The following is a 17,056-nucleotide window of genomic DNA, read 5'->3' as shown; positions in this document are numbered from 1 at the left end:
AATCCCCATTTGACAGATGAGGGAACTGAGGCACAGAGAAGTGAAGTGACTTGCCCATTGTGAGCCCCCCATGGGACAACCTGATCACCTTGTAACCTCCCCAGCGCTTAGAACAGTGCTTTGCACATAGTAAGCGCTTAATAAATGCCATTATTATTATTATTATTATTATCTCCTTCCCCTCCCCACAGCACCTGTATATATGTATATATGCTTGTATGGATTTATTACTCTATTTTATCTGTACATATTTATTCTATGTATTTTATTTTGTGAATATGTTTTGTTTTGTTGCCCGTCTCCCCCTTCTAGCCTGTGAGCCCACTGTTGGGTAGGGACCGTCCGTCTCTAGATGTTGCCAACTTGGACTTCCCAAGCGCTTAGTCCAGTGCTCTGCACACAGTAAGCGCTCAATAAATACGATTGAATGACACCCCGATCGTCTTGTAACCTCCCCAGCGCTTGGCACACAGTAAGCGCCTAATAAACGCCATTATTATTCTTCCCCGGGCCCTCCGCAGGCCGACAGCGTCTGGATGGACATCCGGGACGACGACGACCTGCCCACGGCCCAGGAGCTGGAGGACTGGATCGAAGACGTGCTCTCCGGGAAGATCAACACGGAGGACGACGACGACGAGGAGGAGGAAGAGGACGACGACGACGACGACTCCGAGGAGGAGGATGACGACAATGACGACTAGACCCGACCCCCAGTTTCTCCTTGGGGACCCCGAGCCGCCCTCGCCCACAGGGCGGAGGGGTGGGAGAAGGCCCCGTCTTCAAGTAGAATGGCCAAAGACCCTCTCGCACCACGTACCCCATCCCCTAGAAACATCAGTCAGGACCCCCGGCCGTCGGTCCAGTCCCGGACGGGCGCCGGGAGTAATAAACTCCCCTTGCCTAGGATGGGGGGCTCCGATATTTTAGCCCCCATCACCCCATCTGCACCTGCCACTGTGGATAAAATTGTCCCCTTGCTCATCACTTGTCTGAATTCCCGCCTGTCTCCCCCGCTAGACTGTAAGCTCATCATAGGCAGGGAACGCGTCTGCTAACTCCATTATATGGTCCTCTCCCAAGTGCTTAGCACAGTGCTCTGCCCATCGTCAGCACCCAATAAATACCACTGATTGATTGATCGATTATCCGCCATCCTGGCTGTGGCGATCACCCGCTGAAGAAGCCGGGGCGACTCAGGAGATAATCATCATCATCATCATCATCAATCATATTTATTGAGCGCTTACTATGTGCAGAGCACTGTACTAAGCGCTTGGGAAGTACAAATTGGCAACATACAGAGACAGTCCCTACCCAACATTGGGCTCACAGTCTAAAAATAATGATGATGGCATTTTTTAAGCGCTTACTATGTGCCAAGCACTGTTCTAAGTGCTGGGGAGGATGTGAGCCTGTTGTTGGGTAGGGACCGTCTCTATATGTTACCAACTTGGACTTCCCAAGCGCTTAGTACAGTGCTCTGCACACAGTAAGCACTCAATAAATACAATTGAATGAATGAAAGGTGATCAGGTTGTCCCACGTGGGGCTCACAGTCCCCGTTTTACAGATGAGGGAACTGAGGCACAGAGAAGTTAAGTGACTTGCCCAAAGTCACACAGCTGGCAATTGGTGGAGGTGGGATTTGAACCCATGACCTCTGACTCCCAAGCCCGGGATCTTTCCGTTGAGCCACGGGGGGGACCGTCGTCCAGGAGACGATAACAGGAGCCAGACGGGAAGCAGTATGGCGTAGTGGATAGAGCCCGGGCCTCGGAGACAGGAGGTCGTGGGTTCTAATCCCGGCTCTGCCCCAAGTCTGCTGTGTGACCTTGGGCAAGTCACTTCACTTCTCTGTGCCTCAGTTACCCCATCTGTAAAAAATGGGGATTAAGAGCGTGAGCCCCTTGTGGGCCAGGGACTGCGTCCAACCTGACGAGCTTGTACTATCTCAGCGCTTAGAACAGCGTGTGACACAGAGGAAGAGCTTAACGAGTAGTATCATCATCATCATCAATAATCGTATTTATTGAGCGCTTACTATGTGCAGAGCACTGTACTAAGCGCTTGGGAAGTACAAATTGGCAACAAATAGAGACAGTCCCTACCCGACAGTGGGCTCACAGTCTAAAAGGGGGGCTCACAGTCTAAAAGGGGATTATATTAATTATTATAATATAATATATTATAATAATTATTATTATTATTCCCTACTCCAGAGAAGCTCACCTTCTAATGGCGGTAGGGACTCGGAGCAGGTGGGATTTCGGGAGGCGGTCGTCCGCCCCCAGCATCCGGCCCGTTCCCGGACCCCTGTGGCGGGAGGAGATGATAAAAGTTTGGCCCGGGGTCCCGGGGTTGCCTGCCCCCGGCCAGGATACAGCTGGATAAACAGGGGGGCTGGAATCTCTCTCTCGGGAACAATGGAGCCAGGAAAGTCGGAGAGGGAGGGCCCTCGTCTCCCCTTCCCCTGTCGTCGTCCCCATTCCCCGGCACCGCCAGCCGGACGGCCCACGGCGGAGAGGGAAGCGGCGGTCGCGGTGGCCGGCGCTTCCCTTCTTGGGGTTTTTACTTCCCTGGAGCCGCCGGGGAAGATTGGGAAGACGCCAGGATAAAATCCCGTGGCCCGACGCTGGGCCTCTCTTCCAACCCACGGTGTCCGGGTGAAAATGGGAAGGGAGAACTTGCACGGCCCGGGCACTAGCTCCCGGCAGCCTCTGGGGTAGAGGCCTGGGGACCAGGAGGAGCCATTCTTATATTCAAGCGCTTAGTACAGTGCTCTGCCCACAGTAAGCGCTCAATAAATACGATTGATTGATTGATTATATTCCTCCAAGTTTACTATGTGGCCAAGCACTGTTCTAAGCACTGGGGAGGTAACAAGGTGATCAGGTCGTCCCACGGGGGGCTCACGGTCCTCGTCCCCGTTTTCATCATCATCATCATCATCAATCGTATTTATTGAGCGCTTTCTATGTGCAGAGCACTGTACTAAGCGCTTGGGAAGTATAAATTGGCAACATACAGAGACAGTCCCTACCCAACAGTGGGCTCACAGTCTAAAACAGTGGGCTCCAGATGAGGTCACTGAGGCCCAAGGAAGTGAAGTGACTTGCCCAAAGTCACACAGCTGACAGTCGGCGGAGCCGGCATTCGAACCCGTGACCTCTGACTCCAAAGCCCGGGCTCTTTCCACTGAGCCACGCCACCAGCGAGGAGGGCAAAGGGGGCATTTTTAGGGGCAGAGTATAACGAAACTTCAGGCAGCTACCGACCAGCACGGCCCCTGCTATCGAGGAGGAAGAATGGGAAAGTCGCGCTGTCCAATGGGGGCTCACACTCTTAATCCCCATTTTACAGATGAGGTAACTGAGGCTCAGAGAAGTTAAGTGACTTGCCCAAGGTCACACAGCAGACGTGGTGGATCGGAATTCGAACCCATGACCTCTGACTCCAAAGCCCGGGCTCTTTCCACTGAGCCACGCTGCTCAGTAGAAAGGGCCCGGGCTCGGGAGTCAGAGGTCGTGGGTTCTAATCCCAGCTCCACCACTTAATAATAATAATAATAATAATAACAATAATAACAATAATAATGGCATTTATTAAGCACTTACTATGTGCAAAGCACTGTTCTAAGCGCTGAGCACTGTTCTAAGCGTTGAACCACTTGTCAGCGGTGTGACCTTGGGTACGTCACTCAACTTCTCTGGGCCTCAATAACCACATCTATAAAATGGGGATCAAGACTGTGAGCCCCACACGGGACAACCTGACTGCCAGTGCTTAGAACAGCGCTTGGCTCGTAGTAAGCGCTTAACGAATACCACCGACAGACTGGTTGGTTCTTCAGCCCCACCACCGTCATTCGCGAGCGGTACTAAGCAGCACGTAGAAGTTGGAATTTCAGTTTATTTTCAGAGTTTTACAGTACAAAAGACGCCAAGTGTAAAAGGTTTTACAGTTTCCCGGGAACGCGCGCGCAGACGCGCGGAAGCGATAACTTAGAAGACTCGGACCGCAGCCCAACAGCCCGCGACGTGAGACAGACACCGACTGCCTAATCCTCACACAGGTAGAAAAGGGTTTATTTCATCCGCGTTAAGAGGGCAGTTTTAAATTTCCGTGCGCAGAGAGACGTCGGTGTCGATTGCCAGAGAACCTTCCCCCCTGGACTCTGGAATATCGGGCGAGGTGGGAAATAATTGGACTTCTGTTAGAGTACACAGTGATAAGAGGCAGTGATAAGAGGTAGGAGAGGCAGCGTGGCTCAGTGGAAAGAGCCCGGGCTTTGGAGTCAGAGGTCATGGGTTCAAGTCCCGGCTCCGAATTGTCAGCTGTGTGACTTTGGGCAAGTCATTTCACTTCTCTGGGCCTCAGTTCCCTCACCTGTAAAATGGGGATTACGACTGTGAGCCCCCCGTGGGACAACCTGATCACCTTGTAACCTCCCCAGTGCTTAGAACAGTGCTTTGCACAGAGTAAGCGCTTAATAAATGCCATCATTATTATTATTATTATAAGAGAGACGACGTGGGCTGGTGGAAAGGGCGCCTGGGTGTCAGAAGATCCCAAACTGTAGTCCCGGCCCTGCCCCGGCGACCTGATGTGTGGTCCTGGATAAGTCACTGCACCTCTGGCCTCGGTTCTGTCCTCTGTAAAACGGGGCTACGATAGTTTGGAGGCTCTTGGGTGGGTCGGGGACTGTCTCTCATCAATCAATCAATCAATCAATCGTATTTATTGAGCGCTTACCGTGTGCAGAGCACTGGACTAAGCGCTTGGGAAGTACAAGTTGGCAACATATAGAGACAGTCCCTACCCAACAGTGGGCTCACAGTCTAAAAGGGAGGAGATTCCCTCCGAACTGTCTATTTTTCCCAGGAGGTGCTGAAGTTTACTCCATTAATCCCGTGTCTAAGACTTTCTGAAAGCAAACTTAATAATAATAATAATAATAATGGTATTTGTTAGGCGCTTACTATGGGCAAAGCACTGTTCTAAGCACTGGGGGGATACAAGGTGATCAGGTTGTCCCACGGGGGGCTCATAGTCTTAATCCAGACTGTGAGCCCACTGTTGGGTAGGGACCGTCTCTATATGTTGCCAACTTGTACTTCCAAAGTGCTTAGTACAGTGCTCTGCACACAGTAGGCGCTCAATAAATACGATTGGTTGATTGATTAATCCCCATTTTACAGATGAGGGAACTGAGGCACAGAGAAGTTAAGTGACCTGCCCAAAGTCACCCAGCTGACAGTTGGCGGAGCCGGGATTTGAACCCATGACCTCGGACTCCAAAGCCCGGGCTCTTTCCGCTGAGCCACGCTGCTTCTCTAATGGATAGACTTAATGGATCGAGACCCGCCCGAGAGTCAGAAGGACGTGGGTTCTAATCCCGGCTCCGCCGTGTGTCTGCTGGGTGACCTTAGGTAAGTCACTCGGTTTCTCTGGGACTCAGTTACCTCATATATGTAACATGGGAATTAAGAGTGTGGGTCAGGGACTGTGTCCGGCCTAACTTGTATCTGCCCCTGCGCTTAGAACAGTGCTTGGCACATAGTAAGTGCTTAACAAGTACCATAATTATTAAGATGGATCTACAGCTGACGGGAAAAACTCTACAGCCTCCATCCTCCTTGGGCTCTGACATCCTAAGGGCCTCTGGTAGATTTTAAACTCCCTGAGGCCAGGGATCATGTCTACTAAGCTCTACTGAGCTTTCCCATTTTGCACCCAAATGTGGGATATGGATTGTGGGTCCAATCTGAGTAGCTTAGCGCCTAGTACAGTGCCTGGCACATAGTAAGTGCTTAACAAATGCCATTAAAAAAAAACAGGAGAGAGACATCAGTAAAATGGGGAGGGTTCGAGGGCTGGTAGGGATGCCCAGGCATCTCATATTTATCAATCAATAGTAATAATAATAATGGCATTTATTAAGTGCTTACTATGTGCGCTGTTCTAAGCGCTGGGGAGGTTACAAGGTGATCAGGTTGGCCCACGGGGGGCTCACGGTCTTAATCCCCATTTTCCAGCTGAGGGAACTGAGGCCCAGAGAAGTGAAGTGACTTCCCCAAAGTCACCCAGCTGACAATTGGCAGAGCCGGGATTTGAACCCCTGACCTCTGACTCCAAAGCCCGGGCTCTTTCCGCCGAGCCACGCTGCTTCTCGTACTTACTGAGCGCTTCTTCTAGGCCGAGACCGCTGTATTAATTTTGTGGAAAGAATGAAATAGGGCAGACATGATCCCTGCCCTCAGGGAGCTTTCAATCCCTCGAGTACCGAGCACTGTACTGAGCGTTTGGGAGAGTTCGACAGGGTCGGTGGATTTCATCCTAGGAGATTAAGGGGGGTAAAATCCACAGAGAACTGGTAAAAAGGTCTCAATGGTTTTGACCTCCTGACTTTCCTTCCGGGCCTGTTCGCTGGGGAGACCGCAGATGGATCTGGGATGGTCAAATATCGGACAGCAGGAGGGAGCCGATCGTGTTTATTGTCTGCCGGGCATTGTACTAAGCGCTTGGGAGAGTACAATAGAACAACGTAACAGACACATTCCCTGCCCACAACGAGTTTACAGTCTAGAGGAGGGGTAGGATTGGGAGGAGCCGAGGACCTGGATTCTGGCGGGGAACGTGTCAACCAAGTCTGCCGTACGCGGTTAAGCGCTCAAACACTTCCGATTATCCATAAAACCAACTATCTGCCCCCGAATTATTCACAATACCGAACCATCGATCGCCGGGCCTACAGAGCCATCCGTCCCTGGATCACCCTCGTATCGGACTTCCATACATCCTGGGTAGGGACATCTTTACGCTCCTGACCGTTCTGTTTAGTGAACTGGGAGAAAGAGAGACCACTCCCAAACTCTTGTGAGGAAGAAGGGAGGGGTTTCGGGATGCTTAGCCACCCCCTCCTCCTTCCCAGCTTCACCGGCTGGGTATTTTGGGGGGATAGGGAAGCGGAAGAGGAAGGAAGGGAGAGATCAGTCTTGCTCACCCTTTGCTGAGGTTTTCTGGACACCCCCCCCCCCCCCACTCCAGCCACTTCCAGAAAGGTCTTTCCAAATCCTGGGATTAGGCCCACCCACTCCGGATAGGAAACCGAGCTCCGGAGAGTTTCCGATCTCTCTCTCGGGGGCCCGACGAGGCCAAGGAAACTTGTGCTTCCCAAGCGCTTAGTCCAGGGCTCTGCACACAGTAAGCGCTCAATAAATACGATTGAATGAATGAATGAATGAACGGGAGACGCAATGGCGTTCCGAATGACCCGCCCGGGCCGCCTCCTTGGCCGCAAAAAGACTCCAAGTAGGAAGGGGCGGCCCGAGAACGGGCATTTCCTCCAGAAGGACTAGGCCTCCGCGGGCTAAGAGCCCGGACGCGGGAGTCCCGGCTCCGCCCCTGTCACCGAACCTCTCCAGGCCTCAGTTTCCCCTCTGAAAGACAGGGAGGAGATATTACCCCGCCCTCCCTCCGCCTTGGACCGTGGGCCCCCGTGTTGGGAGGAGACTCCCGTCAGGTCGGATGATCCTGTATGTTAGCCCGGGGCTGGCAGAGGAGCAAGCATTGGAATCCACACCACAATTAAACCCCCTAACGCGTTAGCTGAAGCCTTTCCCATCAAGAGAGCACAGAGCAGCCTCCGGGAATACAAGCCACCCCATCCGAGCCCCACAGGGAACCTGGCCAACCTCTCCGCCGTTCCCGGCGGGAATTTTGTGCACACCCCCGCACGCCCCCACATGCACACACACACACACCCAAACACATATTTCCTGAGCAAAGTAACTCCTCTCCACACTTCCAGTTTCAAAGGACGGCGGCCTCCACCCCGGACACGGCTGCGCCTGGGGGAACCTGACGCCGCGATGGATCCCGGCCCCCGCCCGCCTCCGTGCCCCTTCTCCGACACCCGTCCCTCCCCGCCGCCCCCTCCCCGGCCTCCGTGCCCGAGTCGGAGAGTCTAAGCGCAGGCGAGGGTCGTTTAATCTTCAGTTTACACACGTGGTACAAACGGTTAAGAAAACTAGTTTTGTTTAAAAAAGCAACTGTACACAAGAAACTGCACGACCTCTTAAAAAAAAAATAAGTATAAAACAATCAGTGTTGTTGGAACCAAGGCCAAAGGGAAGCCCCAACCGCTAAGAGGGGGGTCGAGAAGACAGAAGACGACAAGCAGACGGGCTCCCGCGACCCGTGAGGACCAAACTATCCTCGCGGCCTTTTTCTCGTGGGACCGGGGCATTCCGGGGGTCCCGCTCCTCGCCCGCCGCTGACCCCGAGAGGGACCCGGGGCGTCCCCGGCCGGGACCCGCACAGTGAAAACGGTCGCAAAGGCAGGGTCGGCCTAGGCCGGGGGACCACCACCCCGAGGCCCGCTCCCCGGCGGCCCCCCATCGCTCCCCCGGTCTGGAGCTGTGCAAATAGGGGCGCGAGGAGTCGCTGGAACGGGGTTGGGGGGCGGGGGTGTCTTTGCGATGGAAACTGGGACTAACAGGGCTCCGGGGAGCACGGAGAGGCCCAGGGACAGACAGACACACAAACACACACCCTGAGAGAAAGAAAGAGGGACAGCGAGAAAGATACACAGCCCTCTTGAGAGATAGAGGGAGGGCGAGGGAAAGAGAGACAGGGAGAGACGCACACCGAGAGAAAGAGGGAGACGGAAAAAGAGAGACGAAGCCCCCAAGAGAGACAGAAAGAGGCAAGAGAGGGAGGGAAAACTAGGAGAACCAGGGAGAGAGGCAGAGAGACACACACGGATCCAAAGAGGGGTAGCTCTTTCCAAGCAAAAGCAAACACACCGGGGTTGTGTGAGTTTGTGCGAGAGTGAAAGGGACCCAGCGGGACAGAGTGGGACAGAGCTGTGCAGACGGACACGGAGCGAGACAGTGGGACTGAGGGAGACCGAGGCGGAGAGGGGAAACCTCAGGTGGAGAACCGTCCGGAGACGGAGAGGGGATTCAGGTGAGGAGACCGGCAGAATTCGGACCCACCCGGTCCCCCGGGGGGGCAGAAGGAGTTGCCCAGAGCCGCAGACCCCCAACCCCGACTCCGCGGGGGAGGGATGAGGCGCGCAGAGGCGGACGGAGGCTTCCGCGGGATGCTCCGATCGGCTAGACCCGAAGCGGGCCGGCTGCCGGATGACCGGGGCCGGGGCGCAGAGCGGACACGGAGCCACGGAGAGTCAGAGGGAGCGACGCGGTGGCGGGGGGGAGGGCCCGGGGACCCCGACTCCAATTTGGTTTCCAGCTGTGGCCAGGACCCCACCTCCGGCCCTCCTCCGGGACCCCCCACTCCCCTATTCCCGGGGATCCTTTCCGGCCGGGCCCCGCCCGGATAAAGTGCAGACTGTCGGTCGGAGGACGCGGGGCCGGAACCGGGGGAGGGCGGCGGGGGGTGGGCGGGAGGAGGGGACGGGGCGGCCCCCCCTAAACCGACGTCTCCGACTGGAGCCGCAGGACAAACTTGTGCGACTTGGGGTCCACGAACTCCTCGGAGAGCTTCAGGAAGGGGATCTTCCTCACGCTGACGACCAGGCTGAAGTCCAGGCACTTGAGGACGAAGACGACTTGGTCCCGGAGCCCGTTGGTGACCGCCTCCTCGCTCACCAGCGTCCACTGCTTGGCGAACCAACGGCTCCGGTCGTATTGCAGGGTCGGGCCCGGGCGCAGGTACCGCTCAAGGAAGGCCTGGGGGCACAGAGGTCATGATAAATCATTGGGGCATCTGGTCAGCACTTACTACGTGCCCAGCACCCTATAAAGCGCTGGGGCTCCATCCCCATTTGACAGGTGAGGTCGCTGAGGCACAGAGAAGGGAAGCGACTGGCCCAGCAGACGAGCGGCAGAGCCGGGATAATAATAATAATAGTAATGATAGCATTTATTAAGCGCTTACTATGTGCAAAGCACAGTGTTACAGGTTACAATAATAATAATAATGATAGCATTTATTAAGTGCTTACTATGTGCACTAATAGGCCTCACCTCCTCCAGGAGGCCTTCCCAGACTGAGCCCCTTCCTTCCTCTCCCCCTCGTCCCCCTCTCCATCCCCCCATCTTACCTCCTTCCCTTCCCCACAGCACCTGTATATATGTATATATGGTTGTACATATTTATTACTCTATTTATTTATTTATTTATTTTACTTGTACATTTCTATCCTATTTATTTTATTTTGTTGGTATGTTTGGTTCTGTTCTCTGTCTCCCCCTTTTAGACTGTGAGCCCACTGTTGGGTAGGGACTGTCTCTATGTGTTGCCAATTTGTACTTCCCAAGCGCTTAGTACAGTGCTCTGCACATAGTAAGCGCTCAATAAATACAATTGATTGATTGATTGATTGATTGATAGTACCCTATTTATTTATTTATTTTGCTTGTACATAGCTATTCTATTTATTTTATTTTGTTAGTATGTTTGGTTTTATTCTCTATCTCCCCCTTTTAGACTGTGAGCCCACTGTTGGGTAGGGACTGTCTCTATATGTTGCCAACTTGTACTTCCCAAGCGCTTAGTACAGTGCTCTGCACACAGTAAGCACTCAGTAAATGCGAGTGAACGAATGAACGAATACCACGTGGAAGAGCAGTTAGCGGAGCAGAAAGGGAGCACCGTACAGGGCCGGAGGGAGCTGGGTTGGACTTCCGGGGTGGGGCTGTGGGGTGGGGGTGGGGGCCCCGAGGTGAGGGTCAATCAATCAATCAATCGTATTTATTGAGCGCTTACTGTGTGCAGAGCACTGTACTAAGCGCTTGGGAAGTCCAAGTCGGCAACATCTAGAAACGGTCCCTACCCAACAGCGGGCTCACAGTCTAGAAGGGGGAGATGGACAACAAAACAGAACATATTAACACAATAAAATAAATAGAATAAATATGTACAACTAAAATAGAGTAATATATACATACAAACATATTCATTCAATCGTATTTATTGAGCGCTTACTGTGTGCAGAGCACTGGACTAAGCGCTTGGGAAGTTCAAGTCGGCAACATCTAGAGACGGTCCCTACCCAACAACGGGCTCACAGTCTCGAAGGGGGAGACGGACAACAAAACAAAACGTATTAACACAATAAAATAAATGGACTGAACATGTACAGATAAAATAAATAAATAGAGTAATATATGCGTACATATTCATTCATTCATTCAATCGTATTTATTGAGCACTTACCGTGTGCAGAGCACTGGACTAAGCGCTTGAATGAATAGAGTAATAAACGCGTACAAACATCTATCCATCTATCCAGGTGCTGTGGGGAGGGGAAGGAGGTAAGATGGGAGGGATGGGGAGGGGGAGGAAGAGGATGACCGCACCTTGGGCGCCATGTTGTTGGTGACGCAGAAGGCCAGGTGCTGTAGGATGCTCTCCATGGTGTGCAGGTGCTGCTGACGGGTGGTCCGCAGGTACTTCTGGAGGGCGCGGGCCATGGACGGGAAGATGGCCTGCGAGGCCTCCCGGGGGTCCATCACCTCCCCCGGGGCTTTCTGCTGCTCGTCCGCCTGCAGCCGCCGGATGTGCGTGAAGGCCTCCTCCACCGCCACCACCAGCCTGGAGCGGGGGACGAGGCGCTGGTCACCGGGGGGTGACCGGTGGCCGGACCCCGTGACCGCCTCGCCGACAAACCCCCCATTACCACCACCATCCCCGACTCATCATCATCAACCGTATTTATTGAGCGCTTACTGTGTGCAGAGCACTGGACTAAGCGCTTGGGAAGTACAAATTGGCAACATCTAGAGACAGTCCCTACCCAACAGTGGGCTCACAGTCTAAAAGGGGGAGACAGAGAACAAAACCAAACATACTAACAAAATAAAATGAATAGAATAGATAGATAGATAGACTCGCCCTTCTCCATCCCCGACTCTCCCCCAGTGACCCCTGACTACCTCGCCAGGGTAGCCGAACAGTAGCCGTGGGACAGAAAAATAGCCCGAGGCTATTTCCGAGGGCCCAGGTGAGCGGGATTTCAGAGCCGCCCCCTGCCCCCCATCCTCATCCCGGAAAAATCCCCTTCCTGGGAGCCTGTACTAAGCGCTTGGGAAGTCCAAGTTGGCAACATCTAGAGACAGTCCCTACCCAACAGTGGGCTCATAGTCTAAAAGGGGGAGACAGAGAACAAAACCAAACATACTAATAAAATAAAATAAATAGAATAGATATGTACAAGTAAAATAGAGTAATAAATATGTACAGACATATATACATCTATACAGGTGCTGTGGGGAAGGGAAGGAGGTAAGATGGGGGGATGGAGAGGGGGACGAGGGGGAGAGGAAGGAAGGGGCTCAGTGTGGGAAGGCCTCCTGGAGGAGGTGAGCGCTCAGTAGGGCCTTGAAGGGAGGAAGAGAGCGAGCTTGGCGGATGGGCAGAGGGATTGGGGGCATTCCAGGCCCGGGGGATGACGTGGGCCGGGGGTCGATGGCGGGACGGGCGAGAACGAGGCCTAACGGTGAGGAGATTAGCAGCGGAGGAGCGGAGGGTGTGGGCTGGGCTGGAGAAGGACAGAAGGGAGGTGAGGGAGGAGGGGGCCAGGGGATGGACAGCCGGGAAGCCCCCCGGGATTCCCCCCGACCTGCGGGATGCCGCCAGAGGGGCGATGGGTACCTCGCTCGACGCTTCTTGACGCGGCGCTCGTGTTCGGCCTCCTCGTAGTAGAGCTCGTTGTGGCTGGAGTCTCTACGCCGGGCGGCCGCCGCGATCATGGCCCGGGACTGACCGGAACCGTTGCTCCCCGGACCTGGGGGAGACGCCCCACGGGGAGAGGACGGGTCAACCGCGCCCGACCCCTCGGGGCCCTCCCGGATTCCCGCTCACGGGTGGATTCTCCTCGGAGCCAACAGCCCGTGGACTCTTCTAACAGTGGTTAGAAATGGTGTCCGACACGTAATAATCATAATGACGGTGCTTAAGCGCTTACTATGTGCCAAGCACTGTTCTAAGCGCCGAGGTAGATCCCACGTGGGGCTCACAGTCTTCATCCCCATTTTCCAGCTGAGGTCACTGAGGCCCAGAGGAGTGAAGTGACTCGCCCAAGATCACACAGCAGACAAGTGGCGGAGGAGGGCTACCTACTATTATCAGTATTATTATTATATAACAACTGTTCAGTCGGTAATAATAATACTGATAGCATTTGTTAAGCGTTCAGTCAGTAATAATAATAATGATGGCATTTATTAAGCGCTTACTATGTGCCGAGCACTGTTCTAAGCGCCGAGGTAGATCCCACGTGGGGCTCACAGTCTTCATCCCCATTTTCCAGCTGAGGTCACTGAGGCCCAGAGGAGTGAAGTGACTCGCCCAAGGTCACACAGCAGACAAGTGGCGGAGGAGGGCTACATACTATTATCAGTATTATTATCAAGCGCTTAGTACAGTGCTCTGCACATAGTAAGCGCTCAATAAATACGATTGATGATGATGATCAGTATTATTATTATATAACAACTGTTCAGTCGGTAATGATAATACTGATAGCATTTGTTAAGCGTTCAGTCGGTAATAATAATAATGATGGCATTTATTAAGCGCTTACTATATGCCAAGCACTGTTCTAAGCGCCGAGGTAGATCCCGCGTGGGGCTCACAGTCTTAATTCCCATTTTCCAGCTGAGGTCACTGAGGCCCAGAGAACGCCCAAGGTCACACAGCAGACAAGTGGCGGAGGTGGGCAAAATACCTTTATCAGTATTATTATTATATAACAACCGTTCAGTCGGTAATAATAATACTGATAGCATTTGTTAAGCGTTCAGTCGGTAATAATAATAATGATGGTGTTTATTAAGCGCTTACTATGTGCCGAGCACTGTTCTAAGCGCCAAGGTAGATCCCATGTGGGGCTCACAGTCTTCATCCCCATTTTCCAGCTGAGGTCACTGAGGCCCAGAGGAGTGAAGTGACTCACCCAAGGTCACACAGCAGACAAGTGGCGGAGGAGGGCTACATACTATTATCAGTATTATTATTATATAACAATCGTTCAGTCGGTAATAATAATAATGATGGCATTTGTTAAGTGCTTACTATGTGCCAAGCACTGTTCTAAGCGCCGAGGTAGATCCCACGTGGGGCTCACAGTCTTAATCCCCATTTTCCAGATGAGGTCACTGAGGCCCAGAGAACACCCAAGGTCACACAGCAGACAAGTGGCGGAGGTGGGCAAAATACCTTTATCAGTATTATTATTATATAACAACCGTTCAGTCGGTAATAATAATAATGATGGCATTTGTTAAGCGCTTACTATGTGCCAAGCACTGTTCTAAGCGCCAAGGTAGATCCCAAGTGGGGCTCACAGTCTTAATCCCCATTTTCCAGCTGAGGTCACTGAGGCCCAGAGAAGTGAAGTGACTCGCCCAAGGTCACACAGCAGACAAGTGGCAGGGGAGGGCTAAATACCATTATCAGTATTATTATTATATAACAACCGTTCAGTCGGTAATAATAATAATGATGGCGTTTATTAAGCGCTTACTATGTGTAAAGCACTGTTCTAAGCGCTGGGGAGGTTACAAGGTGATCAGGTTGTCCCACGGGGGGCTCACCGTCTCCATCCCCATTTTCCAGATGAGGGAACTGAGGCCCAGAGGAGTGAAGTGACTTGCCCAAGGTCACCCAGCAGACACATGGATGAGATGACTCGCAGGCCCGTGCTCTACCCATTAAACCACACTGAATGGGCGGAAGAAAATCGAGGCCAGGGGAGACGGAGATGGAATCGGGCACAAAAAAGAAAAAGATCGGGAGCTTCGGGGGGCGGGGGGGATGGCAAATCCTTAATCGGGCCCCCCAGATAATAATTATGGTATTTGTTAAGCGCTTACTACGCGCCAAGCACTATTCTAAGGTTGGACCCAGTTCCCGCCCCACCACTGAGGGGGATCTTGTTCCCGTTTTATAGATGAAGCAACTGAGGCGAAGTGGCTATTTTTTTTTTTAAATGGCATCGGTTAAGCACTTACTATGATGATGATGATGATGATGATGGTATTTATTAAGCGCTTACTATGTGCAAAGCACTGTTCTAAGCGCTGGGGGGTTACAAGGTAATCAGGTTGTCCCACAGGGGGCTCACAGTCTTAATCCCCATTTTACAGATGAGGTAACTGAGGCCCAGAGAAGTGAAGTGACTGTGCCCGACACCATACTGAGCACTAAATTAATCAGGTTAGATACCGTCCCTGTCCCTCATGGTGCTCGCTGTCTTAACCCCCATTTTACAGATGAGGCGACTGAGGCACGGAGTGGTGAGGTGACTTTTTTTTTTATTAGCGGTATCTGTTAGGCGCTTAGTCTGTGCCAGACACCACATTAAGCTCCAACATAATCAGATTAGACGCCGTGTGGGGCTCATGGTCTTAATCCCCATTTTCCGGATGAGGTCACCGAGGCCCAGAGAGGTGCAGCGACTTGCTCCCGGACGCACAGCAGACAAGCGGAGGGATCCGGATTAAAACCCAGGACCTTCCGCCTCCCAAGCCCGGGCATTATCCGTTAGGCCTCGCTGCTTCCCCTGATCATAGGGCAGTGGAGGTCAACACAGCGCTTAGAACAGTGCTTGGCACATAGTAAGCGCTTAACAAATACCATCATTATTATTATTATAAATCATCTGTAAAATGGGGATGAAGCCTGTGAGCCCCCCGTGGGACAACCTGATTCATTCATTCATTCTATCGTATTTAATGATGATGATGATGACGGTATTTGTTAAGCGCTTACTATGTGCCAAGCACTGTTCTAAGCTCTGCGGGGGATACAAGGTGATCAGTTGTCCCACGGGGGGCTCACAGTCTTCATCCCATTTTACAGATGAGGGAACTGAGGCCCAGAGAAGTGAAGTGGCTTGCCCAAGTTCCCACAGCTGACAAGTGGCGGGGCCGGGATTCAAACTCATGATCTCTGACTCCAAATAATAATAATAATGACGGCATTTATTAAGCGCTTAGTATGTGCAAAGCACTGTTTTAAGCACTTGGGGGGATACAAGGTGATCAGGTTGTCTCACGGGGGGCTCACAGTCTTCATCCCATTTGACAGATGAGGGAACTGAGGCCCAGAGAAGTGAAGTGGCTTGCCCAAGGTCCCACAGCCGACAAGTGGTGGGGCCGGGATTCAAACTCATGATCTCTGACTCCAAATAATAATAATAATAATGATGGCATTTATTAAGCACTTAGTCTGTGCAAAGCACTGTTCTAAGCGCTGCAGAGGATACAAGGTGATCAGGTTGTCCCACGTGGGGCTCCCAGTCTTCATCCCATTTTACAGATGAGGGAACTGAGGCCCAGAGAAGTGAAGTGGCTTGCCCAAGGTCCCACAGCCGACAAGTGGCGGGGCCGGGATTCAAACTCATGATCTCTGACTCCAAATAATAATAATAATGATGGCATTTATTAAGCGCTTAGTAAGTGCAAAGCACTGTTCTAAGTGCTGGGGGGGATACAAGGTGGTCGGGTTGTCCCACGGGGAGCTCACAGTCTTCATCCCATTTTACAGATGAGGGAACTGAGGCACAGAGAAGTGAAGGGGCTTGCTCAAGTTCCCACAGTCGACAAGTGGCGGGGCCGGGATTTGAACTCATGATCTCTGCCTCCAAAGCCTGCTCTCTTTCCACTGAGCCATGCTGCTTCTCCTAGCAGAGCGCTTACCGTGTGCAGGGCACTGTACTAAGCGCCTGGGAAGTACAAATCGGCAACGTAGAGAGACGGTCCCTACCCAACAACGGGCTCACAGCCTAGAAGGGGGATTACGCTGTATCTCCCCCAGCGCTTAGAACAGCGGTCGGCACATAGTAAGCGCTTAACAAGCGCTTGGGAAGCAGCGTGGCTCAGTGGAAAGAGCCCGGGCTTTGGAGTCAGAGGCCGTGGGTTCAAATCCCGGCCCCCGCCACTTGTCAGCTGCGGGACTTTGGGCAAGTCACTTCACTTCTCTGGGCCTCAGTTCCCGCATCCGTAAAATGGGGATGAAGACTGTGAGCCCCGCCGTGGGACAACCTGATCACCTTGTAACCTCCCCAGGGCTTAGAACAGTG

At 52.7% G+C, this 17,056-nt stretch overlaps 2 protein-coding genes across 2 annotated transcripts in view; one reads left to right on the top strand and one right to left on the bottom strand.

Annotated features, from left to right (window-relative positions):
- The window catches only part of CASQ2 (calsequestrin 2), a 46,712-nt gene extending 45,635 nt beyond the window's left edge, over positions 1 to 1,077 (top strand). The window contains exon 11 of the mRNA XM_038758025.1: positions 522 to 1,077. Coding sequence (XP_038613953.1) covers positions 522 to 704 — 183 coding nt within the window. The 3' untranslated portion in view covers positions 705 to 1,077. The remainder of the gene's footprint in view (positions 1 to 521) is intronic.
- Positions 1,078 to 9,413: 8,336 nt separating this feature from the next.
- VANGL1 (VANGL planar cell polarity protein 1) overlaps positions 9,414 to 17,056 on the bottom strand; it is a 36,768-nt gene continuing 29,125 nt past the window's right edge. The window contains exons 6-8 of the mRNA XM_038757808.1: positions 12,625 to 12,757; positions 11,331 to 11,565; positions 9,414 to 9,698 (exon numbers count right to left, since the gene is read on the bottom strand). Coding sequence (XP_038613736.1) covers positions 9,438 to 9,698; positions 11,331 to 11,565; positions 12,625 to 12,757 — 629 coding nt within the window. The 3' untranslated portion in view covers positions 9,414 to 9,437. The remainder of the gene's footprint in view (positions 9,699 to 11,330; positions 11,566 to 12,624; positions 12,758 to 17,056) is intronic.

The sequence above is a fragment of the Tachyglossus aculeatus genome, chromosome 16, assembly GCF_015852505.1.
Source record: "Tachyglossus aculeatus isolate mTacAcu1 chromosome 16, mTacAcu1.pri, whole genome shotgun sequence".
NCBI lineage: Eukaryota > Metazoa > Chordata > Mammalia > Monotremata > Tachyglossidae > Tachyglossus > Tachyglossus aculeatus.
This window is presented reverse-complemented; position numbering and strand designations above follow the sequence as displayed.